The sequence below is a fragment of the Eurosta solidaginis genome, chromosome 1 (assembly GCF_040869045.1).
Source record: "Eurosta solidaginis isolate ZX-2024a chromosome 1, ASM4086904v1, whole genome shotgun sequence".
NCBI classification, from domain to species: Eukaryota; Metazoa; Arthropoda; class Insecta; order Diptera; family Tephritidae; genus Eurosta; species Eurosta solidaginis.
In genome coordinates, this window is record NC_090319.1 from 22,564,405 (window position 1) to 22,577,946 (window position 13,542).

At 42.9% G+C, this 13,542-nt stretch overlaps 1 protein-coding gene across 2 annotated transcripts in view; it reads left to right on the forward strand.

The window, feature by feature from the left end:
• Window positions 1–13,332, forward strand: part of LOC137250236 (arrestin domain-containing protein 17) — a 40,094-nt gene extending 26,762 nt beyond the window's left edge. For both annotated transcript variants that reach the window (XM_067782698.1, XM_067782690.1), the window contains exons 3-5: window positions 8,732–9,105; window positions 9,171–9,780; window positions 11,347–13,332. In XM_067782698.1, the coding sequence (XP_067638799.1) occupies window positions 8,732–9,105; window positions 9,171–9,780; window positions 11,347–11,618 (1,256 nt within the window). In that variant the 3' untranslated portion in view covers window positions 11,619–13,332. The remainder of the gene's footprint in view (window positions 1–8,731; window positions 9,106–9,170; window positions 9,781–11,346) is intronic.
• Window positions 13,333–13,542: the final 210 nt, after the last annotated feature.

The following is a 13,542-nucleotide window of genomic DNA, read 5'->3' on the forward strand; positions in this document are numbered from 1 at the left end:
AAAGAGCTATTTCTGTGTTAGGAGATACATCGGCTAATTGATCTTCCATTAGAATCTTATACAAATGACTATGCGTTTTTTGTGCATCAGTGTATCTGGAGTTCACGTAACTTTGGAATTGTTTCATTTCAATGAAATATTCATCCAAATCTCTAGAATAAAAAATAATTAAGTTATTTATAGTTTCGTGGAGGTCTCCTCCATCACTTAGAGAAAAGTTGATGAGAAATGCAAATTTCTCTGAAACTTACATATACTTTCACTGTGAAGATTGTCGACGATTTCGAGCAAACCTTTTGTCCTAAAATTATAGCGAGGCGAAAATTCTACTTCTGGAGCATTTCCGTCATTACGTTATTTTTTTCTACGACGAGTAAGTTTTACGATTTCTGTTTAACCTACACCAGGTAATAATTGTTTTGTTTTTTCCTCGAAATCATTGAACTTTTCACGGAATGAAACTAAACTCTTTTCTAACGATCCCTACAAAAAAGCAAACGTTTCCAAATCTGCTTTTTCACTTTGCATTGACTTACTGGGGCTGATCACATTCAACACGGTGTCTACAGGACACAGCCACAATAAAGCAAAGCTTGACGACGACCGTAGCCAAGCATTGGTTTCTTCATTACTTGAAAGCGGCAGCTACCAATGTAAATTACAGCAAACAGTAGCGAAAAATTTAGAAAAAATATTAATTATGTTTAAAAAATGTCCAAAAGAATGATTTTAGCTTCTATTATCTGTTATCTAATATATATTATAAATGGGAAAGTTTGGATGTTAAGATGTTTGGATGTTTGGATGTTAAGATGTTTGGATGTTTGGATGTTTGGATGTTTGTCCAGACGTTTGTCTTTGTGACTCAATAACGCAAGAACGGCTGGACCGATTTGGATGAAATTTTGCACACATATAGCCAATAGTCTAGAAGGATCTACCAGCTATATATTTTTCAAAAGGGGCGTGGCCTCCGCCCCCTAGGAACAGTTATAATTTAATTATTATATTTTTTTGTCTTTGCGACTGAATCACGCCAGAACGGCTTCACGGATTTTGATGAAATTTGGGACAGAGATAATAAGCTACTGGCGAAATTTTTTTCGAACATGGAAAGGGGGAAGGGGGTCCCACGACCCTTTCGAATAATTACTTTTTAACAATTTTTACACATTATAACTTTACGTATACTGACCTTCACCAATATTACAAACTCAATGGGTGAAATAAGTCGAGGGCTTACAAAGTGAGCAGTGATACACACCCCCCTCCTTTCCCCTCTCGTGCAAAATCTATAAATTGTTATAACTCAATGTAAATTTTGTCCTAAAATCAATAATTTAATTATCTGGCTCATACAGATCGAGATCTAAACAATTTTGGAAAAACGATCAGTGGTACTCTCCTCCTCCCGCCATCCACCCTCCTTCAATTGTTTTTATTAGCACGCTTTTATTAGCTTTACCTGTATGTTTCTTTGTAACTTTTCATTCGCTCCAACGCGCCTGTTGCCTTATTAACATGGTTTTATAATTATCTTCACCCTATTTGGAATCCCGTTTGGGTCATATTGAGACCCTTCCGGGATCATTTCTGGATGGTTTTCGGGATCCGTCCGCGATCCCGCCGGTGTAATTTCTGGACTTTTTCGGGACTATTCCGGGATTATTTTGGGACACTTCCGGGATCATTTGTGTATAGTTTTCGGGATCCGTCCGGGATTCCGTCGGGATTATTTTGGGACATTTTCGGGACTATTTCGCGATCATTTGGGGACCCTTCCGGCATCATTTCTGGACGGTTTTCGGGATCCGTCCGGGATCCCGTCGGGGTCATTTCGGAACTTTTTCTCGACTAAGACGGGATCATTTGGGGACCCTTTCGGCATCATTTCTGGATTGTTTTCGGTATCCGTCCGGGTCCCGTCGGGGTCATTTCTGGACTTTTTCTCGACTGATACGGGATCATTTGAGGACCCTTTCGGCATCGTTTCTGGATGGTTTTCGGGTTCCGTCCGTATCCCGTCAGGGTCATTTCGGGGCCCTTTCTCGACTAATACGGGATCATTTGGGGACCCTTTCGGCATCATTTCTCGATGGTTTTCGGGATCCGTCCGGGATCCCGTTGGGGTCATTTCGGGACTTTTTCTCGACTAATACGGGATCATTTGGGGACGTTTTCGGCATCATTTCTGTATGGTTTTCGGGATCCGTTCGGGATCCCTTCAGGGTCATTTTGGGACTTTTTCTCGACTAATACGGGTTCCTTTGAGGTACCTTCCGGCATCATTTCTAGATGGTTTTCGGGATCCATCAGGGATCCCGTCGTGGTCATTTCGGGACTTTTTCTCGACTAATGCGGGATCATTTGGGGACCTTTTCGGCATCATTTCTGTATGGTTTTCGGGATCCGTTCGGGATCCCTTCAGAGTCATTTTGGGACTTTTTCTCGACTAATACGGGTTCCTTTGAGGTACCTTCCGGCATCATTTCTAGATGGTTTTCGGGATCCATCAGGGATCCCGTCGTGGTCATTTCGGGACTTTTTCTCGACTAATGCGGGATCATTTGGGGACCTTTTCGGCATCATTTCTGTATGGTTTTCGGGATCCGTTCGGGATCCCTTCAGGGTCATTTTGGGACTTTTTCTCGACTAATACGGGTTCCTTTGAGGTACCTTCCGGCATCATTTCTAGATGGTTTTCGGGATCCATCAGGGATCCCGTCGTGGTCATTTCGGGACTTTTTCTCGACTAATACGGGATCATTTGGGGACGCTTTCGGCATCATTTCTGGATGGTTTTCGGGATCCGTCCGGGATCCCGTCGGGGTCATTTCGGGACTATTTCGGGATCATTTGGGGTACCTTCCGGCATCATTTCTAGATGGTTTTCGGGATCCGTCCGGGATCCCGTCGGGGTCAGTTCGGGGCTTTTTCTCGACTAATACGGGATCATTTGGGTACGCTTTCGGCATCATTTCTGGATGGTTTTCGGGATCCGTCCGGGATCCCGTCTTGGTCATTTCGGGACTTTTTCTCGACTTATACGGAATCATTTCGGGAACTTTTCGGCATCATTTCTGTATGGTTTTCGGGATCCCTTCAGGGTAATTTTGGGCCTTTTTCTCGACTAATACGGGTTCATTTGAGGTACCTTCCGGCATCATTGCTAGATGGTTTTCGGGATCCGTCCAGGATCCAATCAGGGTCATTTCGGTACTATTTCGGGATCATTTGGTGTACCTACCGGCTTCATTTCTAGATGGTTTTCGGGATCCGTCCGGGATCCCGTCAGGGTCATTTCGGTACTATTTCGGGATCATTTGGTGTACCTACCGGCTTCATTTCTAGATGGTTTTCGGGATCCGTCCGGGATCCCGTCAGGGTCATTTCGGGACTATTTCGGTATCATTTGGGGTACCTTCCGGCTTCATTTCTAGATGATTTTCTGGATCCGTCCGGGATCCCGTCGTGGTAGTTTCGGGACTTTTTCTCGACTAATACAGGATCATTTAAGGTAGCTTCCGTCATCATTGCTAGATGGTTTTCGGGATCCGTCCGGGATCCCGTCTTGGTCATTTCGGGAATTTTTCTCGACTTATACGGGATAATTTGGGGACCCTTTCGGCATCATATCTGGATGCTTTTCGGGATCCGTCCGGGAACCCGTCGGGGTCATTTCGGAACTTTTTCTCGACTAATACGGGATCATTTGGGGACGCTTTCGGCATCATTTCTGGATGGTTTTCGGGATCCGTCCGGGATCCCGTCGGGGTCATTTCGGGACTATTTCGGGATCATTTGGGGTACCTTCCGGCATCATTTCTAGATGGTTTTCGGGATCCGTCCGGGATCCCGTCGGGGTCATTTCGGAACTTTTTCTCGACTAATACGGGATTATTTGGAGACGCTTTCGGCATCATTTCTGGATGGTTTTCGGGATCCGTCCGGGATCCCGTCTTGGTCATTTCAGAACTTTTTCTCGACTTATACGGGATCATTTGTGGACCCTTTCGGCATCATATCTGGATGCTTTTCGGGATCCGTCCGGGAACCCGTCGGGGTCATTTCGGGACTTTTTCTCAACTAATACGGGATCATTTGGGGACGCTTTCGGCATCATTTCTGGATGGTTTTCGGGATCCGTCCGGGATCCCGTCGGGGTCATTTCGGGACTATTTCGGGATCATTTGGGGTACCTTCCGGCATCATTGCTAGATGGTTTTCGGGATCCGTCCAGGATCCAATCAGGGTCATTTCGGTACTATTTCGGGATCATTTGGTGTACCTACCGGCTTCATTTCTAGATGGTTTTCGGGATCCGTCCGGGATCCCGTCAGGGTCATTTCGGTACTATTTCGGGATCATTTGGTGTACCTACCGGCTTCATTTCTAGATGGTTTTCGGGATCCGTCCGGGATCCCGTCAGGGTCATTTCGGGACTATTTCGGTATCATTTGGGGTACCTTCCGGCTTCATTTCTAGATGATTTTCTGGATCCGTCCGGGATCCCGTCGTGGTAGTTTCGGGACTTTTTCTCGACTAATACAGGATCATTTAAGGTAGCTTCCGTCATCATTGCTAGATGGTTTTCGGGATCCGTCCGGGATCCCGTCTTGGTCATTTCGGGAATTTTTCTCGACTTATACGGGATCATTTGGGGACCCTTTCGGCATCATATCTGGATGCTTTTCGGGATCCGTCCGGGAACCCGTCGGGGTCATTTCGGAACTTTTTCTCGACTAATACGGGATCATTTGGGGACGCTTTCGGCATCATTTCTGGATGGCTTTCGGGATCCGTCCGGGATCCCGTCGGGGTCATTTCGGGACTATTTCGGGATCATTTGGGGTACCTTCCGGCATCATTTCTAGATGCTTTTCGGGATCCGTCCGGGAACCCGTCGGGGTCATTTCGGGACTTTTTCTCGACTAATACGGGATCATTTGGGGACGCTTTCGGCATCATTTCTGGATGGTTTTCGGGATCCGTCCGGGATCCCGTCGGGGCCATTTCGGGACTATTTCGGGATCATTTGGGGTACCTTCCGGCATCATTTCTAGATGGTTTTCGGGATCCGTCCGGGATCCCGTCGTGATAATTTCGGGACTTTTTCTCGACTAATACAGGATCATTTAGGGTAGCTTCCGTCACCATTGCTAGATGGTTTTCGGGATCCGTCCGGGATCCCGTCTTGGTCATTTCGCGACTTTTTCTCGACTTATACGGGATCATTTGGGGACCCTTTCGGCATCATATCTGGATGCTTTTCGGGATCCGTCCGGGAACCCGTCGGGGTCATTTCGGGACTTTTTCTCGACTAATACGGGATCATTTCGGGACGCTTGCGGCATCATTTCTGGATGGTTTTCGGGATCCGTCCGGGATCCCGTCTTGGTCATTTCGGGACTTTTTCTCGACTTATACGGGATCATTTGGGGACCCTTTCGGCATCATGCTTTTCGGGATCCGTCCGGGAACCCGTCAGGGTCATTTCGGGACTTTTTCTCGACTAATACGGGATCATTTGGGGACGCTTTGGGCATAATTTCTGGATGGTTTTAGGGCTCCGTCCGGGATCCCGTCGGGGTAATTTCGGGAATATTTCGGGATCATTTGGGGTACCTTCCGGCATCATTTCTAGATGGTTTTCGGGATCCGTCCGGGATCCCGTCAGGGTCATTTCGGTACTATTTCGGGATCATTTGAGATACCTTCCGGCACCATTTTTAGATGGTTTATGGGATCCGTTCGGGATCCCGTCAGGTTCATTACGGAACTATTTCGGGATACCTTCCGGCATCATTTCTGGATGGTTTTCGGGATCCATCCGGGATCCCAACGGGGCCAATTCAGGACTTTTTCTCGACTAATACGGGATGATTTGGGGACCCTTTCGGCATTATTTCTGGATGCTTTTCGGGATCCGTCAGGAATTCCGTCGGGCTCATTTCAGGACTTTTTCGGGACTAATACGGGATAATTAGGGGAGCCTTTCGGCATCATTTCTGGGTGGTTTTCGGGATCCGTACGGGATCCTGCCAGGGTCATTTCGGGACTATTTCGGGATCATTTGGGGTACCTTCCGGCATCATTTCTATATGATTTTGAGGATCCGTCCGGGATCCCGTCGGGGTTATTTCGACCCTTTTTATCGACTGGTATCGGATCATTTGGGGACCCTTTCGGCATAATTTCTGGATGGTTTTCGGGATCCGTCCGGGATCCCTTCCGGGTCATTTCGGAACTTTTTCGGGACTATTTCGGGATCATTTGGGGTATTTTCCGGCATCATTTCTGTATAGTATTCGGGATCATTAGGGGTCCCTTCCGGCATAATTTCTGGATGGTTTTCGGTCATTTCGTGATCATTTCTGGATAGTTTTTGGGGTAATTTATGGACTTTTCAGAGATTGTTTCGGGATTATTTTGGGGCCTTCCAAGATCATTTCTGGATGGATTTCGAGATCTGTCCGGGATCCCGTCAGGGTCATTTAGGAGTCCGTTCGAGATCCCGTCAGGGTCATTTCGGGACTATTAGGGGATCATTTGAGGATCTTTCCGGCATCATTTCTGGATAGTTTTCGGAATCCGTCTGGGATCCCGTCGGGGTCATTTCAGGACTTTTTCGGGACTAATACGGGATCATTTTAGGACCCTTCCGGAATAATTTCTGTATGGTTTTCGCGATCTGTCGTGGATCCCCTAAGGACCCTTCCTGGATATTTTCTGGATGGTTTTTGAGAACCGTCCGGGAGCCCGTCAGGGTCATTTCGGAACTTTTTCGGGACTATTTCGGGATCATTTTGGTACCCTTCAGGCATCATTTCTATTCCGGGAACTTTGGAGACCCTTCCGTGGCATTTCTAGATGGTTTTCGGGATCTGTCCGCGATAGCGTCGGGGTCATTTCGTGAATTTTTCTGGATAATTTCGGGATCATTTGGGGATCCTATCAGGTTATCAGCTCATTTAGTTCTTTTTTTACTCAATTACAAAAATAAAATGTATTAGACAGAAACATCTTTTTAAACAGATAACTTGATAAGCAGGCTAACGTGAATATCCCATATATTTAATTTTCTCCTTGCGGACGGGGCCGCGGGTAAAGGCTAGTTTACTTCTATTTTAGTTTTTATTGACAAAATAAAAAGGACGCCACTCACTGTCGCTTCCCAAAAATAGAATTAGGTTTAATCTAGCGACAACGGCTTTCGTGATTGAATGTCGTGCTGCTCTGTCGCGCCAAAAACAACGACGCTCATAAGAACATGTGTAAAAATAATATGACAGATGTGGTGGCTGCACCGCCGCCGTGAATGTAGTCAGCCCTACTCACTGAACGCATAGCAGTAAAAATAGAGTTGAAGGCTTCTACAGCCACTGTTCCAAAAATAACCGAAAATTTTCAAAATAAAAGCAACATTTTGAGATAATTCTTTTTTTATTATTCAATATGCTCTCCTTTTACTTCGATACATTTCTTTGCACGCTAATACAATTTGTCAAATGAGAAGGAAATTTCCTTTTTAGGAACCTTGTCGTCGCCTTTTGAATGGTCAATTGAGTTTTACTTATTTGAGTAAAAATTATTTTCAGCTAATCACAGCACTCTCTAGAATTTTATGTTTGTAAGAAAATTTAGAAGTCTTTTTCATTTTTCGGGGGCCCGCTAAAATCAGGGGCCCCAGGCAACTACTTATTCTGCCTACTTGTTAATCCGGCCCTATTGGTATTCGGCAACATTTGGGGAGCAGCCGAACAACAGAGGTGGACAATGCGCGCATAGAGCAGCGGGAAATGTCATTGAGTTGAGTAAAGTATCGACCAATAGCGGCAGTCAGGTGGCGGTGACGTACTTGCCATCAGTGGCTGTTGTTTCAGGGGTATTCGGGAGATGATCTTTCTAAAAATAAATAGAGAGACTCGGTTTATTACTGGCTCGATGAATGTCAGTATCACCATATTACGGTTTTTTACCAGCCTATACTTCGTAGACCGATTAGTGGGTTGAGGTAGAAAACATCTTAACCGAGCAGCTCCTCTTAAAACTCCACTTAGTAAGGTAAGTAATTCACTGCGACCTATAGGTCCGTTGTGCCCTCCTAGGAAGTCTTATTCTCGCAAGAGCATCTTATTCTAGAAGCAAATGCACTACAGTGTCATCATTGGTGTCGCAGAAACGTCATAGGCCATTAGACCATGTGCCCAGCTTGGCAATGTAGATTTTGAGTCTGTAACTAAATTTCTCGAACGAAATAATGCTTGTCTCATCCGAGTTGGCTTGTTGTAGGTTGAGCGCTGCACACAGGCCTATGTTTAGCCCGGAAAACTTTCGGAATTTCTACCCGGGCGTATTTGAGCCATCTAGGTACCATATAAATAAATGTTCATTTCTGATTACCAGGCGTTAATAACCATTCGGTGGAAGCCGTCAACTCTATCCTTCAGTTCTATAAAGTTTGTGCTTCTAATTCTTCTTCTAGGAAGATTCTCCATAGCTATATTCCGGAACATTTTGCAGTTTGTATTCCTGGGGTTGCTCTTGTGTACTTCTTTAATGGAGACAATACCGGCAAGAAACTGGACGATACGATGGTCTGGCACATTCCTCTCAGGCCTTCTGTACAAAACGGTTATAATGAGGCCCTGTAACTTTGTCGAAGTCTAGCCATATTTATATTACACTATTTGTTTACAAACAAATCAATTACCTTTTCTCATTTATCTAGGCATTAAGCTTCAAGTCTGCGGGTTTGCTTGTTGTCAATGGCGTGAAAGATTTGGCCAAAAGATCGCCGTACAGAAGATAAATCCTAGAATGAAGCATTTATGCTTTGGACGTGAGGATTATGTGGCATCAACAACATGGTTGGTGGGTTCTGATCATTCCAATAACTTCACTATGGATGCTGGTACTTATACGTTCACCTTTTCCTGCCCTATACCAACAAATTGCCCGTCATCCTTTGAAGGCACGTATGGGCATATACGATATCTTGTTAAGGTGACTTTCATACGAAATGGCGCCGCAGACCGAATACATAATGTAGGCTTCACAGTACTTAAACTATTGGATCTAAATGAGGAAAGTAAAATAATACAGGTAAGCCAAATGTGTACTTTTTGTATGAAAAAGGTTTTCAATACACTTCTCTATGTACTCAATAGTCACCCGTTACCAATGATGCTGTGGAAAATGTGTGCTTATTGATGTCGAAAGCTGTGCATTTAAAAGTTTATATACAACAAGCTGGTTATGTGCCCGGCCAATATGTATTGGTTAGTGTCAATATTAACAATCAATCTTCAGTGGATTGTAAAAGGTTGATCATAATGTTAAATTTACGCGCCACATACACTTCAGATACGCCAGTGCATACTGTTTCGGAAAAAATATGTTTAGGAAAAAAAATTGGTGGGCATGTTCCAAAATATACGCGCAAATCATTCACTGAAACTGTTCGCATTCCAGCAACAGCACCAACTTGTGAACACATCAGTCGCGTTGTACGCATCTCTTATGAACTGTGTGTAGTGGCAGCTATGAATTCTCTAATGCGCAATCCAAAAGTACTGCTTCCTATAACTGTTGGTAATGTTCCACTGCTACAAGGCAGTATGGTTGGCGAGGATGAGTGGTTGGCCCAGAGGGAAGGGGCAAACATAGCAACGGCGTCGTCTTCAGCGGCTGCGTCAACAAATGATTTGGAGCAAGCAAGTGGTGCAGTTGGCGGTTTGACCGATGAAACGAGTGAAGACGATGACGAAATTCAATTGCGTAAGTAGATATTTAAAAACGGACAGATCTGGTAGAACTCTTCATGTATAGATTAAGGCTGAGAACAATACACCCAATAAAAGCACAAATTCTTGGCTGGATCCTTAGATGAGTGAGAGATTTCCGACACTACTATTTCAATCTTCAGAGGCTTAAAGATAAGCCCAGATAGCACCACTCTTACACATCCCATCCTTATAACTATCTTCGTTTTTCACTGGTCACGTCGGGACCTAAGCTAAGCTATAAACTACCCTATCCGTTCAGTCAAGTACATTTATCTATTTCTTGATGAGTTGACAGATTACGCTATCAATACGCGGGGTAGCTGGACACCGCCATCTGAAGCTTTCGTCCACGCATGTGTAATTCTTTTCATGATGTGCCACAGATCCTACCAACTTAAGTTCAATTTAGGATGGGGATGAAGCTATACCATGAATAAGCATTCTCAAGCCTTACTCTTGCGTCCATACTCTTAATGATGAAGCTATCGCTGTCCCTCAGGTTAATGTCACAGTGAAAGCAAATTATGTAGTAGCCGCCATAGAGGATATATTATGATATGAAGGCACATGACTTTAAGACAAGCAGGAAACAGCCTAATTGGGATGTTGTATTTATGCTGTAAGCTGAAGAAAGGCAAAGGAAGATTTGGTCTTCAATCTGCTCCAAGTTGCAGTCAGTGATCACCTACTACCTAAAGATATGGTCTCATCATCACCCTGTTGATGTGCTTTACCCCCCCCCCCCCCCCCTTTAAAACACCGAAAAATAAGCTTCGACGGCTGACGCCTCAAATAGTTCACGATCCATATCGATAACCTCAAAACGTGTCGTGTCCTCGGTAAGCAAGTTTTTATATTGATTTAATCTGAGAGATATCCAGGCTAAATCGCTTCGGCTGCGGAATCAACCTCCGTAAAACCCAAGGTTTGCGTACCTGACTAGGATGTTCGATCTTATATCCTTGGATTCCTTCCCGGATATAATCCTAACCTTCCGTGAAGGACAAGCGATCGGCTTTCTGGTTGAGTTTAGCGTGTCCCCCACTAGTAATTAAAATTTTCGCGTTGCCAGCTGTGATTGAGAAATAAACTTGCGTAATCATGTTGCGCTTACCTTCGTACAAAAAGTCATCGACCGTGACACTATCATTTTGTTTCTTTGGCTAGATTGGACAAAAAATGTATAACTTTCCAGAATTCCCTACAATCAAGAATATATTAAAGGTCCGTTTATTGCTATTTAAGCCTTTTATCATTATGGTGATGTCTTCTCTAAGCTCAGCAAAACTTAATAAACGACGATCAATGGCTAGTTTGTTCTCTTTACGTCTTCTAAAAGGTTCTTACGTTCTTAGGTTCTATTAAGGACCCAATCTCGTTAGACTGCTTTAACGAGATTAACCACAGCTTTCTAAACTAGCAATATTTCAAATTCTTAAAAGAAAATAGGGGAAAATAGGCGTTTCTAAAATATCTCATGAGTTTAATGAGTCCAAAGGCTATCAATATTCCAACACAATATAAGCTCACTATTTAGGACTTTTAATTTTCTTTACAGCTCCACCCACCTATGAGGAAGCAATGTTTATGAGCACGAATATTGCAGATAATGATGCGAACACAGTAAGTGTGGATGCACCATTTACACCACGATATCCTGTTTTTAATGTCGATGAAAATGCGCTAGCATTTAGCAGTATGGGCTTGAGTCCACCGCCAAGTTTGCCACAGAAGCGACGACGTAAAAAAAGGAGACGACAAGCGGCTGCAGCTGCTGCAGCGGAATTAGCCAAACAACAGCTACCAACAGAATCACCAATACAAATATGAAATTAGAAACATAGCCCTAAATTCTATTTCTTTATAAAATGTGTCTATGTAGAAACTAATTTCAAACTCTTGTTAAATTTAGATATCAATGAAACAGGTTCGGTAACAATAGCCATGGTAACAATTGGATAGGGCAGCAATAGTTATGTTAACAGTACTTAATTACGCAAACTATAGTTATTGATAGAAAAGGTACATAACATTAATTACGGTAATAGTTAATACGGCGACAATAGTTTGGTGGGCGTAGTTATGGTAACAATAGTTACGATAAAAATAGTTACTGCAGCCGTAGTCACAGGTGACAATTTTAATGGTAAACGTTATTGAGTAGCAGTGGCAACGACAATTGCCCTGGTAGCAATAATTCCGGTTACAATAGCCAAAATAACATTAGTTACAGAAACAATTGCTATAGTAGGAGTAAGATAGGTAACAACAGTTATGGTAGCAATAGCAACGGTATCAGTATTGAAACGATATCAGAAGTCATGGTAACAATAATAACGGTAGCAGTCTCTGAAAAGTAAAGTATTCTTTCAACGATATTTGCAAAGTATTACGTACGACATTTCCTCCTTGAATTTCTTCAAAACTTATCCCACAGCTGGTTACTTAATATATGATTGCACCAAAAATTAGACTTACTTACCTAGGCCTCATTGTACCATCTTCAATATTAAAAGAAAATTTTTTTAAAATAATACGACTTGGAAACACTTACTAAACCAGCTGTTGACTTACAAATGTAATCAGAACAGCAACCGGCTAATGCGGCAGTTACCCACGAACGTACGTAGAAAAAACGTGTCAGCTGACACGACCTATCTTATGAGTGTGCAATGTAAACGAAAACTCACCGACGTGCAACGCCCGTACGTACGTAGCCCGGAACGTAGAAATCAAAACAATTTTGATTTTTTCCGTAAGAACGTGTCAGCTGATCGCTCTCTCACTAGACATAGTTGCCTAGTAAACTTTTGTGCGCTAATTTTTGACCGTTTGCAATTTTATGCAAAAAAGCCTAATTAAAGTTTGAAAAATTGTGGAAATAATTCGAAATAATTATGTAAAAGTGCTGATTATAAATATTTAATCTATTTATACTTATTTAATTTGTATTCCGGCCTTTTACAATATCAAAAATTAAATTGGAAACAGTTGATGTTTCCATAAGCATACATGCAAAATGGTCAATGGCAACAGTGCTTATCTGTTAACAATACACACACAAATATGTTATGTACATGTACACAGACGCACATATTGATTCATACGGGCTTGAGGGTTCGGTCAAACGTGTTTTGTACGACAAACGTCCGTACGTACGGCACACGTCGGTGGGTAACTGCCGCATAATATAGTGAAGACCACGAAGAGTCAAGTCAAAACAAAAATATGTTGATGACGTCATACGTAGGAGCGTCGCTCAAACACTACCAGTTGGAGCACCATACATATTAATTTTAATTCGATACTCTCAAACGCATTGAGCTTTTGCATACATACAAATATACTACACATTGGGGTTGCCATTTTTAGGGTTTCTTACCAAACTTGGTATATTTTTTCCATTTCGTAGAAGTTTGAGGTAAGTTAGATTTTAGTTTCATTCTGATAAATAAATTTTAAAAATATTTTTTATGAACATCAAAGAAGAAAGTTGTTTGAAAATGATTATACACGGTTACAGCTTTGACCCTATATCTAAAAACTTGTTTGTACTACATATATAACCAAACCAAATTTGGCTTAAAATTTCCTGAGAATTAGTGGACAGAATTGGGTATTAGTGTTTAACTAGAGGAGTCTACACTTCTACACAATCTTAGTGGGTCTGGTTTCGAACCGACGTTCACCGGGTTGTAGTAGCTTGTCCTACCTACTGAGCTATCATATCTATGCAACAAAACATACAATAACG